A 24,914-nucleotide genomic window follows, 5' to 3' on the forward strand; every position below is an offset into this window, starting at 1 on the left:
AAAAGAAGAACAGCAGTGTCAGTTCATAATTTCTGGATTTTTATCATATATACTGTATATATTAAGTAATTTCTCTCTCTAGGGCAAACCTGATCTTGGTGAGATGTCTCCTGGCTGGTAGCCTGGTGGAGTTTGGCCTGGGGGGAACCCAGAGCTCCATCGGACGGTTACGTTCCCATATAAACCTGTCCGTGTCACCAGCGCCTCACACTGGCCACTCTCTGTGTCTGAGACAAGCAGGGCCAAAGAGGCAAATCCAACCTACAGCACAAGGAGAGTAACATACTTAAGATTGAGTTTCAATACAAAGCATTAGACAATCAGTGAATAATAATTTATAGTAGATTATGTCTATTATAATGATGCATTAATTATAAAAAAAAATTAAAAAAAATTCATTTTGCCATTATTTTCATAATAATACATTTACATTTAAAGTTTAATTTATGCTTATTTCTTCATTATAGTTTTTTTCTGTAAAACACTGTAAAAAAATCTGTATCATCAGCATAACAAGTTTTCATTTTTCTTTAGATTTTTGGGGGGATAAAATGTGACCTGGACACTTTTCACATTTTGTGAAGATTGCTTAAGACTGCACAGGACGCATTTAATATTGTGCAATGCAGTTTTGAGCATTGTCACTTATTTTCATTCAATTTCAATAAAATGCACTTTTTATAGCTTTTAGAGGTATCACTGCAGACAATAATATATGCAAACAATAATATATAGGTAATACTTTACAATAAGGTCTTATTTGTTAACATTAGTTCATGCATGAACTAACAAAGAACTAACAATGAATAAACAAAATATTTTACAGCATTTATTAACCTTTCTTAATGTCAGTTGATAAAAAAAAATGTATGTTCATTTTAGTTCACAGTGCATTAACTAATGTTAACTGACACAACTTTTGATCTTAAAAATGTATTTAGTAAATGCTGAGATTAAAATAAATTAAGATAAATAAATGCTGTAGAACTATTGTACATTTTATTTAATGTAGTTAACTAATGTATACATTAAATAAATAACAAAAAAATACTGCCCCGACTACAACTGATGTAATATCTGGATAAGACATAATTGGCAAACCAGCATATGAATTAGTTGTGTGCCATCTAGTGGTAATATAAAAAAAGTGTTTTATGCAATATTCAACCTCTGCATTAGCTGCCACTTCAGGAACAGAAACAACAGCCAGCTTTGATTCCAGTTGAATTCTGGGAGGTGAACTGAGCAGGGGACCAATCAGAGTCACATCTGTCAGCTCAACACTGAAGTTAAAGCCTGTCGCAAAGAACACCTGTAGAGGACACATTCGAAATATCAAGTTTCTTATAGTCCATAAAAAATCTTATATCTAATTCAAATACAATAAATCACACACCTGGCTACTAAATGGCACTCTAACGCTGGCCTCTTGTTCTCCGTCCTTCACCAGTATGTTCCCAGCGATTGTGTCCTCTGTAAAACTCTGCCCAGGGGTGGTAAAACTGATTCTGTAACCCACACTGGCATTGCCAAACGCCCCTGCCAGCCTGTTCACACTGATGATTAGTTGTCTACTTTGGTCCGCCACGTTAACAACCACTGACTGGTTTTGAGAGTAAAGGACAAACACCCCGTGGGGTTCGTCATTGGCCCGGACTTTCAAACGGGTACTGCTGCGATTTATGTCCAACTCTGCGCCTCCCTCCACAGAGATTAGACGGAGGATGTACGTTTCTTCCAACTCAGGCACAGAGTCGGGAAGCAGGGTGAGGACTATCTCTGTCACACGCTGTCCTGCCAGGATAGTGACAGAACCCTGCAGAGCAGCAAAGTCACCTGATGTGTCTGCATCACTGAGGATTTCCCAGAAAACCTGAACAAATAAAATAAAAATGGGGCTGATTATTACATAATTACAATACTATCACTACTGTTTCGGGTCGATACGATTTTTTAAATGTTTTTGAAAGAAGTCTCCTATGCTCACCAAGGCTGCATTTATTTCTTTTAAAATACAGAAAACTGTAACATTTAAAATAGATTTTCTTTTTTTTAAAAGGATATTTAAAAATGCAGTTTATTCCTGTGGTTGTTTAAAGGAACACTCCACCGTTTTTTGAAATAGGGCTTATTCACTTTCTTTCCTACATTTAGATAGGTGGGCAAATGCATTTTTGTCTCAGTGCATGCATTGTTTTAGATTGACAGGGTCGGCGCTAGCTTAGCTTAGCACAATGAATGGAATCCTTTGTTGCCAGCTAGCATGTCCTGAGTAAAAGTGATATAATTTTTTTTTAAAACCCACCTAATTACTTCTTGTGGCCTGCGTATTCACAACAAGTACAAATAGTGAGGCAGATTAACACTAGGCGATTTCCTAGGCAGATATTGACTTATATATTAAGGACTATATTAGGGGGAAGCACAGGCGAAGCACTGCTACTTGGGCGTGATATCTCTGCGCCCAAGTAGCAGTGCTTCACCTGTGCTTCCCCCTAATATAGTCCCAAGTCAATATCTGCATAGGAAATCGTCTAGTGTTAATCTGCATCGCTATTTGTACTTGTTGTGAATACGCAGGCCACAAGAAGTAATTAGGTGGGTTTTTTTATTTTTTTATATCACTTTTACTCAGGACATGCTAGCTGGCAACAAAGGATTCCATTCATTATGCTAAGCTAAGCTAGCGCCGACCCTGTCAAACTAAAACATTGCATGCACTGAGACAAAAATGCATTTGCCCACCTATCTAAATGTAGGAAAGAAGGTGAATAAGCCCTATTTCAAAAAACGGTGGAGTGTTCCTTTAAAAAAAAAAAGTGTTTGTGTATATTATGCTTTATGTTATGCTTATATTTTTTTAATTTATATTTTTCTTACCGTGATGTTGCCCATAACACCCTCTCTACGTGTGATAAGGAGTGATATTTTAAGCGGGCCTTCGCTGTCAGAAGGCTCATTGTAAATGCGCTCTTTCAGGTCCTGTTCTGTGAACTGTACTATGCCATTGGGGTCTCCAAACTTCTCAATCTGGAGAATGAACACATTGTACACAATTGCAAAAATGTCACATTGCTGTATTTACAGTTTTACCCTCTGTTTTCTAGAGGTTATCAGTCACGTTTTGCGTGCTGAGCAGGACGTACCGTGAGTGTGACAGATCCAGCTCTGGGGTCAATGCCAATCTCTCCAGAGAGGATACTAAGCACGACGATAAATTTCTCTGTGACCTCCACCTCACCATGAGGCAGGATCTTCAGCTCAATGCTGCGCACACCCCCTTCCCCATCTCTGAAACCGAACGTCCCGTTCACTGGTTCACCAATGTCTGTGTTTACTGATGGTAAAACCTCATTTGAGTTTGGACCTAAAATCTGCCATATTACCTGAGGAATAGAAATGATACAAGCACATGTCAGATAAACACTTTGAATCTGTGGTGATTCCTTTAAGACAGCACAGGAAGCACTTAAATATCATGAAATGTCTTCCCTGCTGTCATTTATAAATATTGTAAAATACTGTTTTGAGCCTTGTCACGTATTTTCATTAAATTGTATTAAATTGCACTGTTTAACCCAGCTTTTAGAGGCATATTGCAAACAATAAAATAAAATAAAATAACAGCCGCCACTGCTTTGAACCCTGAATAAATTACAAATCAACATCTTGCAAAAGGAAACCAAAGGGAAAACCAAAATCTAATAGAAAAAATAAAAGGAATTTCTTCTCCAATATATTGGTATTATTTTCCTGACTAATAATTAACATAATTATTACTGTTCAATTGATTATTGAAACTTACTTTGAAGAATACATAATATTTTGTCTATGAATAATATAAAATCTACATTAAAGTAGCATAAAGGTCTGTATTAAATCATGTATTCACATCACAGACCATTTTCTGAGTTTTGATCCACCAAAATATTCCACAATCCTCATTTACCACATTATTAATTGCATACAAATCAATAGAAACAACCAGTTTAGGGTCTGTCTTTCCTCCAAGTGCTTCCCCACATGTAAAAAACTGATATTTAATTGGATATGGCATCAGAAGTGTGATGTCATAGTCTAGACGGGGGCTCACCGTGGCGTTTCCCAGCAGCCCGTCTGCTCTCTCTACAAACAGGGTCAGTCTGAGGGTACTGTTGGGGTTTGGAATTGTGATGGCGCTTTGGTTGATGAATCGTACCACACCATTTGGCGAGTCACTTTTGGCAATTGTAACTCGTGCAATAAGCTGAGCTCCAAGTATGGCACCTCCTGTGGCACCGGTGAGTTGCATCTCAAATATCTCATTAAATTCACTGTGGGAAGAAAAAAACATGTTACAAGTTAATAAAACGTACACTCAGCAACAATACAATTTTTAACCAATTCAATGAAAGCAAGTATAGCAATGAAAGTTAATAACCCCATCCTTACCTCTCTGTGTCATCCACTATGGAGACATTGATATAGTTGAGGGATTGGCCATGCTGAAAGGTGATGGAGCCATTGAGCATAATGTAATCTGAACCAGGTTGAGCAGTCAAACCTTTGGAGATAAACTCTACTGTGACCTGCCCATAGGATCCAATACGCCTCAGTACAGGGATGGACAGAATTCCTACATCTTCCTCAACTGTGACACAAAAACAATCGGAAAGACTGAGAACAAATATATGTATGTACTGTACCATACACATTTGTATCCCAGTGTAATTCAATATTATTTATATACCATTACAGTATTTATTTATTCATTATTATTAAAATTATAATTTTTTTAGTGATTTTGTATTTTTTGTCATTTGTATTGCTTTTTTTGTTTCAGTATTTCTATTTTGCTTTTATATTTATTTCAGTTTTAGTTTTAGTAATTGTAGTACTTCAAGATTTTTGTGCAATATTTATCATTTTCACTATACTTCAATTATCAAAAATGAAGTTTAATATTTTTAGTTAACAATAACAACAGTCAACACATCAATACATATTGTAATCGAGATTATTTGAAGGTGAAGCGTAATTCTTTAGATGTTAAAATAATTTATATTTTCCAATATTAATACGAAGAGACAACTTCAAAGTAAACAATTTCTCAAAATTACCATGTCTTTCATACTATACACGTTAGTGATACCTAAATTCAATTGTAACATTTAAAACTATTAATTTTATTTCTAGTTAATATTTTTTTATATATATTTTAATATTGGTCATTTATTGGTTATTGTTCATATCATGTTTACCTGTATATTTGTAAGAAAATGAACATTCTCTTCATTAAAAAAAGGTAATAAATACATATAAATCACAAAAGAGAAAAAAGGAGAGAGGCATAAAAGTACCAATGATGTTGACATATTTGGGGTCAAACTCCAGAATGCCCTCAGCGTTGTCATTTTTCTGGATAATCACCATAAGGGAGGACAGATTGCCAATAGCTGGAGGCTGGTCAATCTGTAGGCCGTACTCTCTCACTGTAAAATCCATTGAACTGAAAACAAGAGGAAAGAAATAGATACATTTTCAGCAAAAGTATATAGCTAGTACTATTCCAAGCATGACTTGGGTTTCAGATAGCAAGCTGAACTCTACCTGGCATTTAGAAGCTCTACTAGAGTAATGTTGAGGAAAAACTCCTCTGGTCCTTCTGGAAGGTCATCATCGAGTATAGTCAGTGTGATGACCTTTGAACTCTCCCCAGGCCTGAATAGCAGCCGACCAGAGGACTGTCCAAAATCTTGTCCGCTGATTGCAGTTCTGCCTTCCGTGTGGTAACTAACCCACACACTGCCAAACAGACCCATGGAACGAACAATGGTCACATTTACCTGGTAAGAGACAAGACACTGTTGGAGACTCAACTACCTTTGAGAAAGGGTTCACAGATATATTCATTCCCATCTCTTACAATCTGTTACAATTTATTCTAGGAAGTTGGCAATGGACAAAGCTAACTTAGCATACACAGAACTTACCCTGTGTGTCTATTTTCAAATGCAATATAGTCTTATTACCTCTGAACAGCTCCATTATACTCAACAAGCACTAAAAACACAAAGTCTCTCATTAAGAAAACTTTCCAGTGTTTTTTTGTCTTTGGATTAATGGTTGCTAGGCTATTGCTTTATGGAAGTTTCAAAACATTTTCAATGACTTTCCCAGTCAAGGGGAACAGGCAGAAGCACTTAGTCCTCTGGTTGTGGTTTGTATCTCAGCAGTGGTAATGACATGTAAGGGGTCTCACAGCTCTGTCCTCTTCAGTGGCACGCAAAGAGGCTTGAGAGAAGGAGAAGAGCCCATGGGGAAGGTCACTGGCAGCCATAGTGATGGTGGCAAGTTGTCTGTCAGGGTTGATTGCTGAGCCCGGGGTTAGAGAGCTCAGTCTGAGTTGATATACACGTCTTTCTTCTGGAATCACATCATCTAGCGCCTACAGAAACAGGGAGAGGTAATCAATTTTACTTTGTGTAAAGATGGTTTACATTTTTACCGTTTACAGGGGAAATATTATGCTGGGTCTAGACAGGGAACAATGGGATATACTACACTTAAATTATACATTTTAAAATGAATATGTATTAGTCTTCTGATATGTCTGGAGGTAATTTAAATATTGACATGGAACAAAGTAGTGTATCTACTACTGTTCAAAAGTTTGAGGTCAGTAAGTTTTTTATTTTTAAAGAAATAAGTACTCAGCAAGGATGCATTAAATGAATCAAAAGTGACAGTAAAGACATTTATAATGTTACAAATGATTTATATTTCATCTAAATGCTGTTGTTTTTTTTTACTCTCTATTCAAATAATCCAGAATTTTTTTATATAAAATATACTGCCGTGCAAAGGCAAAAGACCGTAACTTCGTTTTTGGTTGAAAATACGTTATTTATATTTTTGGCACATTCAAGACCTCCTTTATCATGTGGATGAGTATCTTGAATCAATTCCGTTGTTTTTTCGAAAAAATAATGAGTTGTCTTAACAGTAACTTCCAAAAGCCCATGAGACACCAAAGCAGACCACCATAACACCAGTTACCGCTCTTTGGCTTTGTTTTGGAACGCTCAAATTGAGTTACGGTACTCTGCCTTTGTTTAGCTGCGTGTCAATATGAAGTTACTGTGCCGGTGTTCTATCACATAATGCTACCTACCAGATTGTACAGTTATCTGCCTTTGTTTTAATGTCCATTAAAATTAAATGGTGTAGCCATAAATACGGTGTAGCCTGTGTACTTTGTACAGCTGCCATCAGTTCCTCTAACTTCTGATGTCCTCAGAGCTTTGTCCTGCACAAATGCGGTCAGAACATTTAGTATGGTCTGAAACCGCTCCATCGACAAATGTGCGATATCGATCACGAAGGATTATGCAGAGTTGACAGAAAATTTTTACACATTGCCGCAGCAGATGAATACAACCAAGAACTAAAGCCCCGCCTCACCCAGTTCGGGTACCGGACTTGGTTGAAACACTCATGCCTAGCTGGCAGAGTGCCAAAACATATCTATGGAGGTATTTGTCAAATGTATTAATAATGCCATCAGAATGCAACCAAAGCACATGATAGCAATAAGTAGATGGCTTTAAATAATTGTAAATCATACAAAATAAATGCCATAATCACTAGATTTTATACAGGTTTTACTATAATGATTTTGTTAATGGTGATCAGCAACCAAATATTGATAATGTGGAAGTTAATGCCTTTTGCCTTGGCATGACTTCTCACTTTTTGTGAGTAAAAAAAAAAAAAAGTTTAAATTGTACTAATATTTCACAATATTACCATTTCCACACTATTTTTATTTGTATTTTATTATTTTTAAATGCAGCCTTGCTGAGCATGAGAGACTTCACAAAAACAATATAACTTTTTTTTTTTTTTTTTAAACCGGCCACACACTTTTGAACAGTACTGTGTATTACTCAGCAGTTTACCTTGAGCTGAATAATAGCAGCAGACTGGCGGTCTTTCATAACAACTTTGCCAGAGGTCTCCTCAAACTCTGTATCTGCAGCTGCACTGATGTTCCAGAAGATCTCAATCTCACCAAAGATGCCTGGACCTCTTACGAGACTGCAATTGACAGGGCACAATCTATCTTCAGATGGGGTGTTTGGGAAATCTGTTTTGCTATTTTTTTTTGCTGATTCTGTTCGGTGACACCAATGGTGCAGAAATTAAATATACAATAATCTCTTTTGTTTGGAGAAGGTGAGCATTTTACCTGACCAGAGCTGTTCCATTGTAATTGTCTCTTGGTTCACCAATCAGAAGGTTTCTGCTGGAATCAGCTATTCCTACAATTCCCAGGGCACCCACATCAGCTTGAATAACAACTGTAGCAACACCTGATGGAGAGAAAAGCAAGTAAATTATGATTTTGAACACTACGGGCCCTATTTTAACGATCTGAAACGCAAGTGTCAAGCGCAAAGCGCAAGTAACTTTGTGGGCGGATCTTGGGCGCTGTTGCTATTTTCCCGGGGAGATAAATGACTCTTGCGCCCGGCGCAAATCTAAAATGGGTTGGTCTGAAGTAGCTTCATTATTCATAGGTGTGGTTTGGGCGTAACGTGAAATAAACCAATCAGAGCGTCATCTCACATTCCCTTTAAGAGCAGACGCGCTTTTTCCATAGCGGATTGCTATTGTAATGGCGGATTTGCCAGGTGCGCGCCAGGAGCGGTTCACAGCCAAGGAGAGCAACGCTCTCGTCACGGCCGTAAAAGAGAGAAGTTACATTGAAATGGAGAAACCCACCCAAATTAACTTCTGTTAAACAGGTGTATGATAATTTGGGTAAATGTGTAAGCTAGATGTATGCTTTTATAATAAATTGTCTATCTATCTATCTATCTATCTATCTATCTATCTATCTATCTATCTATCTATCTATCTATCTATCTATCTATCTATCTATCTATCTATCTATCTATCTATCTATCTATCTATCTATCTATCTATCTATCTATCTATCTATCTATCTATCTATCTATCGTAATAATGTATGATTTGCAAAAATGAAAACTGCTGCTTCTGTGTAGATGAGAGAATCAAAGTGTATGCGCACATGCACACGCTACATTGATTATGGCCAAGCATGCACCCTTAAAATAGCATATGAATAACATGCGCAACGCGCCACTGACTTTAAACTATTTTTTTTGCGCTGAACCACCCTGGGGAGCGCAAGTTCATTCCCTAGTTTAGCGACGTGCTTCTGTGGAGGGAAAAGCGCGCTTTGCGCGGGTGCAAAATAGGAATGATACGTGCGTCGGTGTACAAAGTCAATTGCGCTGTGTGCAAGATAGGGCCCTACCTGTCAAAAATGTTGACACATGATATATACTTGATAATTGTTATAATATATTGTCAAACCTCTAACTGTATCAATGACTGGCTCATTCTTTGGAGAAAGAAGCTGGATGGTGAATCTCTCCTCTCCCTCCAAGACAGCATCAGCCAAAGCCTGAATCACCAGAGTTTTCTTCGACTCAGTCTAGGATTGATAAAACCATTTAACGACTGTGAGTATCACACTGTGGCACAAGTAAAAGTGCTGTTCATATTCATATTTACCAGCCATACCTACCCCATTAAAAATGAGAGTTCCATTACGAGGGCTTAGGTCATCTCTTCCCTCTTCCTGCAGAAGCCAGATCAAATGCACCACTCCCTCACCTCCTGAGCTACGCACTACGGTCAGTGTAGCTATGGAAGCTGGGTCATTTAGGAACTGAGGCTCAGACACAGAGATCTGAGAAAAGATAAAAAAATATATATTATTTTCAGTCAAGCTGATTATGGCCTCGACAAACCACAAAGGTATCCAAGCATTAATTATTCTCTCAATAACGACAGTAGAGAAGTTAAACTAAGAACAAGGTTACATCTTATCAAAAAAAGAATAAGTTACTTTATATACAAGTAACTTTACAGTTACTACAGAAATACCCCAGAGATTCCGAGAGCATGTCAGTATAATTATGATTTGTAAGATTATGCAAATATCATGACAGAGACAAAACACATACCAAATGCTAATATTGGACTAACATTCATAGATGTTATTGGTAAATTTACCATTAGCTCCTCAAACCCAAACCGACCAAAAGGTGAATCATTGGCCGGGATGCTGACTACTACAGATGTCTCGTCCCCTAACCTGGCACCTCCGATGACTCGAATCAGTTTGACCATAAATGTCTCTGTGGACTCCACAATTGTGTCATCAATAATTGTGATCTCAATATAAGCAACTGCCTGAAAAAAAGAAAAGAAAAAAAAAAGCAGAAGTTTTTCAGTTTTTGTGCAGCAAAATCCCCATCATTTGCTGAAACAGCTAAAAGTAACTTTGTTACAGTTTTACTGTCACATTAGTTCCAGTAGCCTTTTCTATATATATATATATATATATATATATATATATATATATATATATATATATATATATATATATATGTTATATCTATAGTCATAAAACTCCAGTCAGCCTAAAAGGGGAAGAGAAGAAGCAGGTAGATAAGAAATGATATGTGTTCGAAATCGCCCCCTACCCTCATTGACTATTCCCTATGTCTTACATTAATCCACTAATATAGTCCACTTAAGCCAACTCGAATGAAAACGAGTGAGCGAATTCGGACACTGAGTGCTGGAAGGGCTGCCGCTTTTGCATCATTTGCACTTGCTGTTAAATAATTATTTGAAGGTTAACAAATTGTTAATGATTTTGGACATAGTCATGCTCTCCACAGTGGGTGCTTCTCATGTATCATTTGTGCATACTCACTTCCTTTCCTCACTTCCTAACTCCACTCCTCTAAGGATGTGAGGGAAGGATGCAAGAAAAGAAAATGAGGAATCAAAGGAATCGAAGCTTGTTTGTACATGGGAATATTCTTGATCACTCTAACGTCACTTCAAAACATCATCAACTGCACTCAAGGGATCTGCTCTTATGTTGTTAAAGTTTGGTTATTTAAAGTGGTTGAATATGATTTCACTTTTCTAACTTTAGTTAGTGTGTAATGTTGCTGTTTGAGCATAAACAACATCTGCAAAGTTATGACGCTCAAAGTTCAAAGCAAAGGGAGATATTTTATTTTAAAAGAAATCGCTTTTTAAGGACTACAACAAACGGCTGGTAGGGACTACACGACATTCCTCTCGGGTTAGTGACATCATGAACCCTAAAATTTACATAAAACCCACCCCCGGGAATGCGATTTATAGATTATCAAGACAGAATATGCTAATCAATGACTAGAAGATATCTACACATAAGCTACATAAATTCACCAACTAACCATTCAGAAATGTTGTCTACATGTTGTCACTTCTTCTTTAGTCTCTCCATCTTTCTGACTTCGGTTTGAACATAAAAGGCTAAAAGTTTTTGACATTTTCAGTGCATGTCTGTGTGAGGTAAAAGGACACAAGCTGTTCAAGCTCCGCCCCCTGTGCTGGGAGCAGCAGCTCATTTGCATTTAAAGGGACAGACACAAAAATGGTGCATTTTTGCTCACCCTCAAAAAGTGACAACTTTAACATGCTATATAAAAATATCTGTGGGGTATTTTGAGCTAATACTTCACATACACACTCTGGGGACATCAAAGACTTATTTTACATCTTGTAAAAAGGGCATTATACCACCCCTTTAAGAAATTCATTATAAATATTAATAAAGCAAGATGCCCTCTTGACATATTTGAGATGTATGGTTTATTTAAACTACAAAGGTAAAACAATTATTAAAATGATTGTGACAGATGTGAGGAGGGAGGAGAATTTGGAAGTGTGTCAGGTTTTTCGACAATAAATACTTTTGTATAGGATACATCTGTGCATTCGCTCCTCAGGAAGCTTTCTCACTCCTCGTTCCTCACCTCCTTGCTGCGCAATTTGATTTGAGATATCCTTTGAAATGGTAAACTTTTGATCGGTTTCAGGGTCACAGGCTGGAGGACAGAGGTACGAGGAAACGAGGAAGCATCCATTTGAGTATTGAGAAGTACCCATGGATGAAATTTCTACCTAATGCTTCTTCTCTTCCCCTTTTAAGTCAATAACATTTTTTAATCTTTACCTGTCCCTCTTGAAATGTGAGGTTTCCAGAGGAAGGACTAAAGTCCTCAGTGCTGGCTGTGACTGCTTGTGCCTCCCAGTATAGCACCAGTCTACCTGATCTACCAGCCATTCGCATGACGGCCAGGCGAAAGACATTTCCAGGTGATGGTACCTCAAATGCCAACACTGCCCCAGAGATATCCTAAAGGACAAGGGATTGTAGAAGTGTGTTTGTTTCTGATTATTAATAAAGACAAAATACATGATACATTTTTACAGTCAATGATGTATAAAAAGCCAATAAAAGAAATTATACAAAATTAATTGTAAACCAACCTTTGAGACATTGAAACTGAGGACTCCTCTTGGGTCATCGTTCTCTTGGATGGTGACCTCGGCTATCTCCAGACCAGGTCTTTTCACACTGGGCTGGCCTGCTCCAGTGTCTCCACCCAACAGTTCAACTCTGGTGATGTTTACAAGGAACGTCTCAGCCAGTTCAGGAATATCATCCTACGAGCAAACACAAATATACCATCCAGGGATTAATACAATTTTAATCTATCCTATACTATCTAAATGCAAGTCACACACTTCATAAGTTAAACCCCTTAGACATCCCATGGATCTCAACATAAGTGATCATTTCTCCAGCAGATTCTAAACAGCTTCTGTGCAATTAATATCTAACAACATGCTGATTTATGTCAGTAGTCTTTCAGCCCAAACAAATTCAACATGTGGTTTTTGAGGCTGAACAAAATGCAAAAATATCTAACGACCACAGCAATTTGCAGAGAATGAGCTATTCCAAGAGCAAACAGAAAAAAAATGTGGGTTTTTTGTGGTGATGATAGTAACTGGCTGTTGGCTTGTGCTGTAGGAGGTCAGTCTGTCTCCTCATCAGCTTCTGCACAGTGTGTCCTCAGACTGGGTGACCTGAGACTAACTGTGAGGCTTAAGGGGAAGGGAGCCACTGAGACAGTGGGTCACATATACTGTAACAACCTCGTCCACTTACCCCCTGTAAAGCTCTTAGCCCTAGCCTGATGGTTGCTATTTGCTACTTATTTTCCTCCAGAGAGCACTCAAGCAACAACACTGCAGGGGACAACAAATGAAAAAGTGGCACACTAATAGCGATACAGTCCACTCTGACACCTGTTCCTTCCTTGCAGACCTTTAGGGAAGCGGGTTGATATACCTCCAGTCTCCATAGGATAATGAACTGGAGGGGGCGACATATGAGAAGTGGGACGCAAATGGCGATACAGTCCATCTTCTGCTCTGTCAAAGCGACCAATATCGCTTCGCTGCATCAGGGAAGAGTGTTCACATCGTCTCCAAATGAATTATAGAGGGGGTCCAATTTACCCATTCCTCGTGCCCATTTATTGCATTTGTTAATCTACCACTTGACTTCTTCATAGGAAAGTGCCTGCTCAAACCGATCTCATGGGAGGCCAACACCATCTCCAGCTCTTGTGCTGGAAAGGGGGCTTTGGGCGAGGGAGCATTTTGCTCCATCGCTGCTCAACTAGCCACTTTTTTGCCTTTTCACGGATCTCCAGGTGTCTATGTCCTGGTCCAACACCCACTATCCCTCTGGGATACACCATGTGCCTCTGACCACTAGGCAAAAACAGGCAAAAGAGTGGATCGCAATCAGCAACCACCTCCATTATCTCAAAGCCTTGTTTACCACTTCTCTTCTCTTTTCTTTTTTAATTACATTTTTCCAGAGCTTCTTTTTTTCCTTTAGAAAGCTTGCTCGATCCCCTACCAGAGGAGACCTAATGCAGGACCTCATGGTTTTGGGTCCTCAGACCTGCAAGCCGAAATTACCTCCCTGAGGCCCTGTTTAGGCCTTCTTCGAGCACAGGCTTCCACACTTGCCTTCTGACCCTCCTGCCAGGAACAAGTCCCTGGCAGTGGGTCAGAGGGAGCTACGGGGGCTGTCGGACCCGGGACACAGCGAGGGATGAACGCTGGAATGCTGCAGACTGAACTTTTGCCCTTCTAAACCTCTCGACCACCGAGTTAATGCCAGTACCGAAGAAATTGGGGCATCAAGAAGGAAAGATTTCTCTTTCTCCTTTATCCCCGATGAGTTCAGACACAGATGCCGCTCCGTGACAACATTAGTAGTACATTAGTACATTAGCAGTACATTAGTACACATAGATTGTGCGTACCAACACCCGAAATAAAGCGTGGATACGGCGATGCACACTTTCTACTGTAAATGCTAACATCCATCTTGTTAAACACACAACAATAAATAAGACTCACAACACACAGAGCACTTCCTGAAGACAAAGAAGCTGATAACGTCTAACGCAGGTGCCCTTTTACAGTCATGCCGGCGCAGTGATGTTATATGACTGCCTTGGCCAGTAGAATTGGCACGATTTCACACGTGCTTAGACACCGGCGCATGCTGAGGGCATTCCCATAGATTCAACACTATGACGCAGAGTTGAGTTCCCTAGTAAGGGAACTGTGAAAACTCTTTTCAGGATTCTTTGATGAAAGTTTAAAAGAACAGCATTCATTTGAAATATAAATATTTTTTTATACATTTGTTTACTATCACTTTTGATCAACTGAATGCGTCCTTGCTATTTAAAGTATTAATTTATTTATTTTAAATCACTAGTGTATAATACAAATTCAAACATGTGAAATATGTTTACAACATTAATGAGTAGTCAATTATTTATTTGGTTTTCATGTTTGGCTTCTAACAGCATGATAAATATTAAGTCACAGTTGTAAGTAGTCAGTAAATTAAGTAATCAAGGTTTAAACCTACAACTTTTAAATTATCAGAGCAATACACCACAGCATCCCTATGCTTAGGAATCATTTTAACATATTGAAGGTTTTGTTATTATATGGCATCCCAGTGAAGTTGTGGTACTCACCGGCAGGATGGTAATGGGTACCAAAACAACAGTAGCATTCTCCATCATGATGACTGTGGACTCTTTGGCTACATAGTCAGTCCCCTCATTAGCCTGATTGACAGGTGGCAGGTGAAGGGCTGCTTTGGTGGTGTAATAAACTAATACATCCCTTGATGCCCCTTGATCTCTCACAATACTTAGTGTAATATTGCTTGGGTTCTCTGAAGTGAAAGGAATAAAAAAGGAAAAGAAATTACATCAGCGTCTTTCAAGAGCAAATATTTTCAGATTGTAATGAATGGGGCAATTATGTATAAAAACATTGACAAATGAATTCCTCCCCTGAATTCATCTTAACTATTCCAGGACTAAGTATATGGCTAGAAAATATGTACATATTTCTTCTTGGTAATTTGGATTACAGGAAATGTTGACTTTAATTTTTAGCGGTACACCACAGCAATGTTAATTGGCTATCTTAGCCATTCATACACTGTTCATTATATTATTGTGCAGAAGTTCAAATGAGACAAAGTTAAACACAGAATAATTACTTTGAGGTTCTGGCGTGATGAAGTACTGGGAATCCAGATGCCAGCCAATGACTCCATAAGGTGAACCATTGGCTTTAATGGTAAGGTTTGCTTGGGCACGCTGAGGGTCGATCATTGCTCCTCTGGATGAATCAATTATCCCAATCGTTGTGACCTTGGTCAGGACAATGGTGACTTTTTCTGCTAACTCTGGAATGTCATCCGCTAATACATTCAGTGATATGGTAGCAACAGCCTGGCTCACAGAAAATGTCACCTACATGGAGAACAGATGAAGATGGTGTAAAGAGGTCGGTAATGTTTGTTCTTTGTGTTTATTTGATGATATGTTTGAAGTCCCAATTGTGAGGTTTATATAATATTATACCACGGTCTGTTTTCTAATTGGCTAGAAAGTGTGCAATAAAACCATTTAATGCACAGGTAGTTCCAAGTCAATTTAATGACCGTTCTATATTAATGCGCTGTTTTCATTGAAACACACACACACACACACACACACACACACACACACACACACACACACACACACACACACACACACACACACACATACAACACTCGCACACAGAGATCAGTGATCGTGCTGCTCACACACAGAAACATTCTTGTCTCAGAGCACAGAACCTTGTTATCAACGCTACCCACAACTTTTATTAATAAAATAGCTTTGCTGCTGAATTGCTACGCTATATTTCTCAGCAAAGAGGGGGTAACATCACTGGTTTTGAAGTAATTAAACTTACAGTTTCGTTAATAGAGAGAGACAGACACATCTCTAATCTCTCTCTCATCTCTCTCTCTCTCTCTCTCTCTCTCTCTCTCTCTCTATAATTAATTCAAATGAATGCTATAATTAATTCATTCAAATAAATGTAATATAATACTTTACTTTATCTCTGTGTCTGATTTAAAGCAGGCAAAATGCTAGATCTAACAAGCTGTAACTGATGAAAATGACCATAATTTTTATCCTACTTGTCAAATACTGCGCTGTAAACATCAATAACAGCTTTAACTTGTTGATACTGGCAAATGACCATGGTATGAGCAGGATAATCCACAGCTAGCTGTGCATTAAAATATTTGAATGCACTCCACGGTGGTTCTTTGCCTCCACGTTGTGCATCAAAATCATTTAACGCACAGCTAGCCATGGATTATCCCTTACATACGATTGCATAATTGGTTCTTTAAATAGTATATTGTGTTTAAAAATGGTCACTTGCATATTTCAGTCACAAGTATAACTGCTGAAAATGGCAGCTTATAGTTAGAGCTGTGATTTGGACTAGAATGACAGCCTGTAGTTCAAAATATACCTTTTAAAATATGCAAACAGAAAACAGAAAACCCATGGTATGCAAGCAGCTCTCACCACTCCTGAAGTGGGAAAAATGTCATCCAGACTACCATAGGCGCTCCAGTGTACTGTTAGTCTGCCAAACCGGCCTCTCCTCCTCTCGATGCTCAGAGAAACAGGGTTATCATCCTCCAGCTCATCCACCTCCCTCATTAAAGAGTTCTATATACAAATAAATGTGTTTATAAATATATAATACAAACCCATTAACAGCACAAACAGCTTCAGTAAAGGGATAGTTCACACTAAAATGAAAATTAGCCCATGATTTGCTTACCCTGAAGCCTTCCTAGGTGTATATGACATTCTTCTTTCAGACGAATACAATCGGAGTTATATAAAAAAATGTCCTGGCTCTTCCAAGCTTTATAATGGGAGTCAATGGGTCTATTTTTTTTGCAAGTCCATCAAAGTGCATCGATCCATGATAAAAGTGCTCGAAACTGCTCTGGTGGGTTAATAAAGGTCTTCTGAAGTGAAGCGATGCATTTGTGTAAGAAAAATATTAATATTTAAAACTTTATCGACTAAAATAACTAGCTTCCGGCAGATGGCCATATGCAAGTCGACTTACGCAGTTTCGAGCACTTTTATCATGGATCGCTTGATGGACTTCCAAAAAATATACCCATTGACTCCCATTATAAAGCTTGGAAGAGCCAGGACATTTTTTAATACAACTCCGATTGTATTCGTCTGAAAGAAGAATGTCATATACACCTAGGATGGCTTCAGGGTGAGTAAATCATGGGCTAATTTTCATTTTTGGGTTAACTACCCCTTAAGTAACATTTTTAGTCTTTGAAAGATAACAGCTGTGTGAAATGGACACTACTTTACATTTGAAGCATTAAGACAAGACACTTCAGGCAAAAACATTGTTTTTTTCATGCACTGGTACATTTTGAAATTTTGGGCTATTTGGATTTTACTTCTATAAATTCCAATATTCAGATTTCGGTTTAAAAATAAAATGTATGCAAATTGAATGTATATTTAAGTAGATAATGCCTAATTAGATAATATGCATTTTTAAACATAACATTTCAGAAAACTCGTAATTCAAAACATTTTTGCAATGTAATTATATTCTAATTCACTGGGGACGTTTTTTTTTTTTACTTCATTCACCTGGGGTGTCTTGTCTTGGCTATATTATTGAGGGTAACTTTGGGAGTTACATATTCAGATAACAGCATCGTACACTATAATTTTATCCTGATACCTGTGCAAAGCCTATAATCCCATAAGCATCATCGTTTGCCGGAATGAACAAGGTCACTTGACCACGAAAGCCAATTTCTGCTCCTCCTTTAGGGTTCTTGAGGCTAACACGAAAATGTTCTTCCTCCTCAGGAACATCATCATCAATTATATTCACTGCTATGTCTAGCTCACCCACCCCTGGCTGGAAAAATAGCTCTCCTGAACTGAGGATAAGAGATGGAAATATCAATGAACATCAGTATTAGAAGGAGCTAGAAAAAGATATACAGTATAACTCAACATAGAATAATTTTAAATACAGAAATCAAACAATATTTCTTTGTTACTATAGTTTACTTAACAACAGTAACATACTTGGGGATGAAGTCAGATTGATTGGACACAGATGTCAGCTCATATATGACAGAGTTTGATTCTCCAGTGGCTACGATGAGACTCTTGGTGGAATTGAGAGATGGAACAGGAAGATACAGGAACTCTTGTGCAGATGGAGACTTGAGCACTTCAGCAAACTGCCTCAGATCTGACCTCCATGAGTGCAAGGCCGAACCATTTAGACCCGCAAGCAACAGGTGAGCTAAGGATCAAAGAAGCTGGTTAATCTATTTTCCCAATACTGATAGTTTTGGTTAAATATATTCAAGCGAGACAATATAAATTAAATATGCATTATGCAAATGCACTTCCATTCAAAAGTTTGGGTATGTAAGATGTGTTTTAGAAAGAAGTCTCTTATGCTCACCAAGGCTGCATTTACTTGATCAAAAATACAGTGAAAAGCTGAAAACTGTAATATTGTGAAATATCGTTACAATTTAAAATAACAGTTTTCTATTTTAATACTCTTTAAATGTAATTTATTCCTGTGATGGCAAAGCTGAGTTATCAGTAGCCATTATGCCAGTCTTAAGTGTCACATGATCATTCTGAAATCATTTTTTTAAGCTGATTTGGTGCTCAAGAAACAAACAAAACGATTGTGCTGTATAATATTTTGTGGAAACCATTGTGGACACTTTTTCCGGATTCAAAAAGAAAGTTCATAAGAACAGCATTTCTTTGTAATGGAAATCATATCAGTGTAAAAGTTTTTGCTGTTAATTATTTGTTTTGGTTCGTATGCTTTAGAAATAAATATAATAATTTCTTTCAAAAAAAAAAGAAAAAAGAATTGTACTGCCCTAAACTTATGAGTGTAGATACAAGAAAGAGGATGCAAATATAATGTTACGATAACATAATCGCTTTAAATGCAACAATTCAAAAAGTTTTACACGTTAATGTTTGTAATGCATTCGTATTCAAACACTAACTTTTAAAAGTAAATGTTTGAATAGAGCTTAAATTAAGTATGTACATTAGTGTTTCAGTCTGATAGTTGCAGAAATTCAATACATAGAGTGTTTAGAACAAACCCCTTACCAGACCCCAAACATGTTTGGATTGAACTTTATTGTCCACTATTGTCCACAAGCACTATTATTATTAAATGTAAATTAAAATACCAATACACTAAGCCATATAATTTCGGTAAATCTTAAATATGGGTAAAAGTATGCTCAATGATAGTGGAAACACACTAAATGCATTATTATTTAAACAGACTGCACTATATTGTCTGGCAACTCACATATTCCCGAAGGAGGGGTAAAGGGGTGGACTGAAAAGAGGCCGGGAAATAGGATGGACTGTGTCTGCTGGAAGAAGCTTTGCTGAGAACCCCACATAAACACTTCACATGTTGGGCTTGGACCTTTTCATGGGGAATAATAAAGACAATGTGAACGTTAGTTACTGATACATGGGATCATGCGAAATTAAAGCTCATTTCCAAGATCACACAAACAGTGTCAAAACATCTTCAAATTGAAAATGCTATTAAATTGCAATAGTACTACGGACCGCGTATGATTATTACCTTCAGTAACGATGAGGAGAAACGTATCTCCTTCCATCTGAAATGATTCCACTTGCTTGACTCGTGTATTGACTGCTAATGTTTGAGGGTTTTGGAAACGCCCATTATTCCACTGGTAGATGAGACACACCGATGATGTTCTGTTCCTGCACACGGCCAGGAGCTGAAGGTTGCTGCTGCCTCGTCTGAAGGGTACGGCTGTGGTAATGTCTTGTAACCCCAGACTTTGATGGAGGGTGAATGATCCTCCAGTCCACACAAAGATCTTAAGACGAAAAGGAAATTATCTCAATATTGAATTACTTGCTATTACTATGTTATGTACATCCCATGTAGAACTCCTAGTTTCTATTTTATACTGCCGGTTTGAGTTTACCTCACTAGAAACTATCAAATATTGCTGGAGTTCAGTGGAGAAGTGTTTGACACTGAAACTGCTCACAGTAAGAGTCTGCTCCTACAGAAGGGGACAACATTGAACAATATACAAAAGCACCACATTAGAAAATACAAATCTGGCCGTAGTGAGATAAACCAGTTTACAATTATCACATGATAAGCACAAATGCAGCTATTGTTGATGGCAGCTAAGGAAAATATCAAATCAGCAGCATACTCACTTGAGTAAGGTTGAGGTCTGCCTGAATGCGAAATAAACTGATTGTGGCAGTTAATGACATGGTGCTGTTTGCATGGGAAACTGCCACATAGCTGGAGCCATTTACTGTAAAGCTAACGCAAGAGCTGGGGTTCTGGATGCTGACAAACTATGAGAAACAGAGTGAGAAATAGAGAATTTTTTTTACTTATTTTTTTTACTTATTATTAAATGAACATAAAGGGCCAGATTTCCTAAACAGGGCAAATTATCTTGAGAGCGCAATTCCAACAAAGCGTAGATGGGAGTGGAAAGTTCTGCGCGTGATCTACTGATGACGCGCAAATTAAAGAACACAGACGCAGTCAGATCATTTCCATAATAACCAACGCAATCTACCAGTTAGCATCTGGTTTAAGACGTGCTTTTTGGGGGCGGTAAATAATGGCGCAAACACCGGTTTACTAAACTTTAGTAAATCACCTTGAGTGATTCATTTAAATACTCTCCTCCCATGAATTTTGCGCCTGAAAGGGAATTTTCTATAAATGCATATGCAATGAGGTCACCCGCAAAAATAACTTTTTTTTTGTCTTTTCAGTGCTAATTTTTCACTGCGTGTCTTCAGTAAATCCTGACAGTAGTTTTTTAATGGCAAAAGAGGGTTTGCGCTGGCGCAAGCTGTAAGTAAATCTGGCCCTTAAACTAATTAAAATAATATGCTTAAAATTATAGTGAATACAATTTTGTTGCAATTTTGTTGTAAGCAATTATCAAAATGCATTGAATGACCAAAACCAGTGCTTGAAGTGGGCCAGTACACACGAGCACCTCCGATTTCAACCGAGGGGGAACACCACCCCGCAAGCACTTAACATAACTACATTTATAGGACTTTTAAATGAATTCAAAACATACCTCCACAGGCACTAAGACACCCTGCCACTTGTAGAGCACAGCCTGGTTCTGAGCTGGACCTCTGAGCAGCCTCATAACCAGAGTAGAGTCTTCACTGGGCACTGCACACCAGACTGATGCCAAGCTGTCCCTGATAGACTGATACACAGCCATAAGTGGCTTCTCTCCCCCTACAAATACATTAAACAATCTTTGGTTATACACTTTTGAGTCCACAGAATTAAACTTATTGGTGCAATTTCTTACTCATTCCAAATGCCGTTCCTGACCGGGTCTCCCATTCCACACTGACAGCTGACTCCAGCCCATTACTGCGAGATATAGTCAAGTACACTGTACCGGTACGCTCCTCCACTGTCATGGTGTCCAGAGTCCTGGAGAACACACACATATGTTTATTTCAATGGTCTGCTTTAGACACTCTACAAACTATAAGTAACTTTGCAACTGCATGTCAACTAACTCTCATTAGACTGTTAGTAGACTGTTAGGTTAGGGTTAGGTGTTAGGGTTTGGGTTAGTAGAATAAGTTGACATGGTGTTGCAAAGTTACTTATTTACATTTACATTTATTCATTTAGCTGACGCTTTTATCCAAAGCGACTTACAATTGCTATATATGTCAGAGGTCGCACGCCTCTGGAGCAACTAGGGGTTAAGTGTCTTGCTCAGGGACACATTGGTGTCTCCCAGTGTCTCCCACTTATATAATCAGTAGAGGGGGGCAGTGGTTAGAGAGTTGGACTTGTAACCCGAAGGTCGCGGGTTCGATTATTAGTACTGGAAGGAAATGCCTGAGGTGCCCTTGAGCAACTTACTAGAATGTCTTTTGGGGACCATCAAAATAAAGTGTTAGCAGATATTAAAGGGATAGTTCACTTTGAAATTAAATTTTGGTATGTTTTAGCTTACCTCAAGGGCATCCAAGATGTGTCTTTTTTTCCGCAGTAGTTTCAATTTTGATATTTTTAGGTCAAACCGTTCTTGTCTGTCAGTCATATAATGCAGGTCTATGGTCACTGTCTCAAAGAGCATGCACAGAGTCCAAATTAAAACAATTCACCATCGTCCAAATTAAGCAATTCCCCATCGTAAGTACACATTGATGGCCCAAGACACAAAACGAGCGGTTTTAGATGGGCGGGTATAGATATATACACTAGATGTCCCATTGGCTACGGTTTCACAGAAGCCAATGCGACATCTAGTGTATATATCTATACCCGCCCGCGCTCTCAGATCATTTGGACGCAGCTGTGTTCAAGAGGTAAAAACACTATAAATACTGTTCGTTTTCTCACACAAACCGCTCGTTTCGTGTCTTGGGCCATCAATGTGTACTTACGATGGGGAATTGTTTAATTTGGACGATGGGGAATTGTTTTAATTTGGACTCTGTGCTTGCTCTTTCAGGTGGTGACCATAGACCTGCATTATATGACTGACAGGCAAGAACGGTTTGACCTAAAAATATCAAAATTGAAACTACTGCGGAAAAAAAGACACCTACATCTTGGATGCCCTTGAGGTAAGCTAAAACATACCAAAATTTAATTTCAAAGTGAACTATCCCTTTAAGCAGACAGTCTACAAATATTCTAATGACTGCTAGTTGACATGTAGTTGTAAAGTTACTTATAGTTAGTAAAATGTCTAAAGTGGACCATCGAAATAAAGTGTAACCCACACATAGAGTAGAAGCGGGAGTTGTAGGGGTCTGTGTGTGGCTATTTAAAACAGACTGTGAATGTACCTATTAAATGATGGTGATATTCTGAACAGCCCCAGCGGAGCCTGGTTCTGCAGTACGGTGATAAAAGTCTGCAGTGAGTCTCCCAGTCGAGCACCTCCACTTGGGTTGGACAGAGTCACTGTGAATGTCTCATTCATCTCTGGCTCGGCATCCAGAACAGCCCAGATCTCTAAAGTCTAGAAAACAAAGATGATACTATTGAGAGCCTCCTCTTTGACAAACCACTGGTTCCTTATGAATTCTCTCAACTTAAATAGACTTGTGCTGTAATATGTTCTGTAATATATGCTAGGTTAACTATTTCACAAATTAGGAGAAGAATTTAAAGCTTGAATGTAAAAACATAAAGATCCCATGATATCAACATTTTTGTTTTATGGCTTTTAGTCCATGCCTGCTAGTTTGAAATAATGGATATGCTAGTGAACTCTTAAATGATAAAATGTGTAATATTTACAGTTTATGTCTTAAAAAAATAGACCAAAAATATAATAAAATTAAACAAATATAGTTTTTAATATATAAATAGAAATTAATTAAATAAAATCATCTTATAAAACTTTAATAGGAAACTTTAAAAAAAGAAAGAAACCTAAATACTTTGGTCAATTGGCCAATAAGAGCTTCCAATACCTTGAATCTGACTCCATCCTCAAGCACAACAAAGCCAGAGGAAGGTGTGAGATCATCAGTGTACAGGGATCCATTGGCATCAGTGATGGTGAACTGGACCGTTACTGTACCAAATGTGCCCTGAGGAGGGTCTCGTATGATGTAGAGGGTGGCCACACTCTCCCCCAGACCTGACACAGAGGTCGGCTCCCTTAACAGGAAGTGCTCACTGTTATTGAAGGATATGATTCCATGACCATCGTCATTGGCCAGAATAGTCACGGTAACTATGGAAACACATGAGATAAAGATTACACAGTACTGCCGAGTCCTGGAAAGTCATGAATGTTTAGTGTCTCCCAGCATAACAGACCTGTAATGTTCTCTCCCAGTTCCAGCCCTGCCGACGGGTTTGCCAGAATTAACTGGAATGTCTCATCGCCTTCAGGAATGGTATCATCTAAAATCTGGACTTCTATAAACTTGTGCCGTTCTCCATCCACAAAGTGGATCATCTGTGTAATATACAGAATGTGCTCAATAAATATAAACAACAAATGCTAAATATTTAATGATATTAAAAACAAGAAAGAGTGTTTGTGACTTACTGATGGAGTGGCATTGAAATCCAGACCCAACTGAGCCTCTAGATTCTGGGCATAAAAGAACAGGGACACATTTCCATGCGTCCCGGCATCACGGTAGGCAACCAGATTTAACACACCAATCGTCTCATTTACCACGTAGCTTAAGAAAAAAAAATGCATACATTACTAAAAAAAAATTTACCAAACATTAATGCCTCTGAGATGTAAGGTTGTTCACAAAGGTTGAAAAAAAGTTTAAAGGGAAGTTCATACTCTATGTTTTGCCAGCCAATGATCCCTTGGATTCCATCATTAGCATTGATGATAATCTCTGCTACAAGGCCCTCAGTATCTGGAAAGAAATAATGAACGAACGAATGAATGAATGAACGAATGA

General features: G+C 38.2%; 1 protein-coding gene across 1 annotated transcript in view; it reads right to left on the reverse strand.

The window, feature by feature from the left end:
• Positions 1–24,914, reverse strand: part of adgrv1 (adhesion G protein-coupled receptor V1) — a 154,774-nt gene that overhangs the window by 67,905 nt on the left and 61,955 nt on the right. The window contains exons 40-72 of the mRNA XM_082169978.1: positions 24,791–24,869; positions 24,539–24,677; positions 24,304–24,445; positions 23,952–24,217; positions 23,319–23,494; positions 21,812–21,939; positions 21,566–21,735; positions 20,670–20,816; positions 20,426–20,506; positions 20,050–20,314; positions 19,762–19,884; positions 18,486–18,708; positions 18,130–18,334; positions 16,920–17,066; positions 15,542–15,797; positions 15,006–15,208; positions 12,415–12,591; positions 12,098–12,280; positions 10,090–10,269; positions 9,599–9,763; positions 9,385–9,505; positions 8,231–8,354; positions 7,941–8,079; positions 6,242–6,427; positions 5,590–5,825; positions 5,340–5,488; positions 4,432–4,630; positions 4,094–4,313; positions 3,147–3,386; positions 2,881–3,030; positions 1,397–1,873; positions 1,169–1,312; positions 90–261 (exon numbers count right to left, since the gene is read on the reverse strand). Of these exons, the coding sequence (XP_082026104.1) occupies positions 90–261; positions 1,169–1,312; positions 1,397–1,873; positions 2,881–3,030; positions 3,147–3,386; positions 4,094–4,313; positions 4,432–4,630; positions 5,340–5,488; positions 5,590–5,825; positions 6,242–6,427; positions 7,941–8,079; positions 8,231–8,354; positions 9,385–9,505; positions 9,599–9,763; positions 10,090–10,269; positions 12,098–12,280; positions 12,415–12,591; positions 15,006–15,208; positions 15,542–15,797; positions 16,920–17,066; positions 18,130–18,334; positions 18,486–18,708; positions 19,762–19,884; positions 20,050–20,314; positions 20,426–20,506; positions 20,670–20,816; positions 21,566–21,735; positions 21,812–21,939; positions 23,319–23,494; positions 23,952–24,217; positions 24,304–24,445; positions 24,539–24,677; positions 24,791–24,869 (6,012 nt within the window). The remainder of the gene's footprint in view (positions 1–89; positions 262–1,168; positions 1,313–1,396; positions 1,874–2,880; positions 3,031–3,146; positions 3,387–4,093; positions 4,314–4,431; positions 4,631–5,339; positions 5,489–5,589; positions 5,826–6,241; positions 6,428–7,940; positions 8,080–8,230; positions 8,355–9,384; positions 9,506–9,598; positions 9,764–10,089; positions 10,270–12,097; positions 12,281–12,414; positions 12,592–15,005; positions 15,209–15,541; positions 15,798–16,919; positions 17,067–18,129; positions 18,335–18,485; positions 18,709–19,761; positions 19,885–20,049; positions 20,315–20,425; positions 20,507–20,669; positions 20,817–21,565; positions 21,736–21,811; positions 21,940–23,318; positions 23,495–23,951; positions 24,218–24,303; positions 24,446–24,538; positions 24,678–24,790; positions 24,870–24,914) is intronic.

Source organism: Leuciscus leuciscus, assembly GCF_965113295.1.
Source record: "Leuciscus leuciscus genome assembly, chromosome: 5".
Classification (NCBI taxonomy): Eukaryota; Metazoa; Chordata; class Actinopteri; order Cypriniformes; family Leuciscidae; genus Leuciscus; species Leuciscus leuciscus.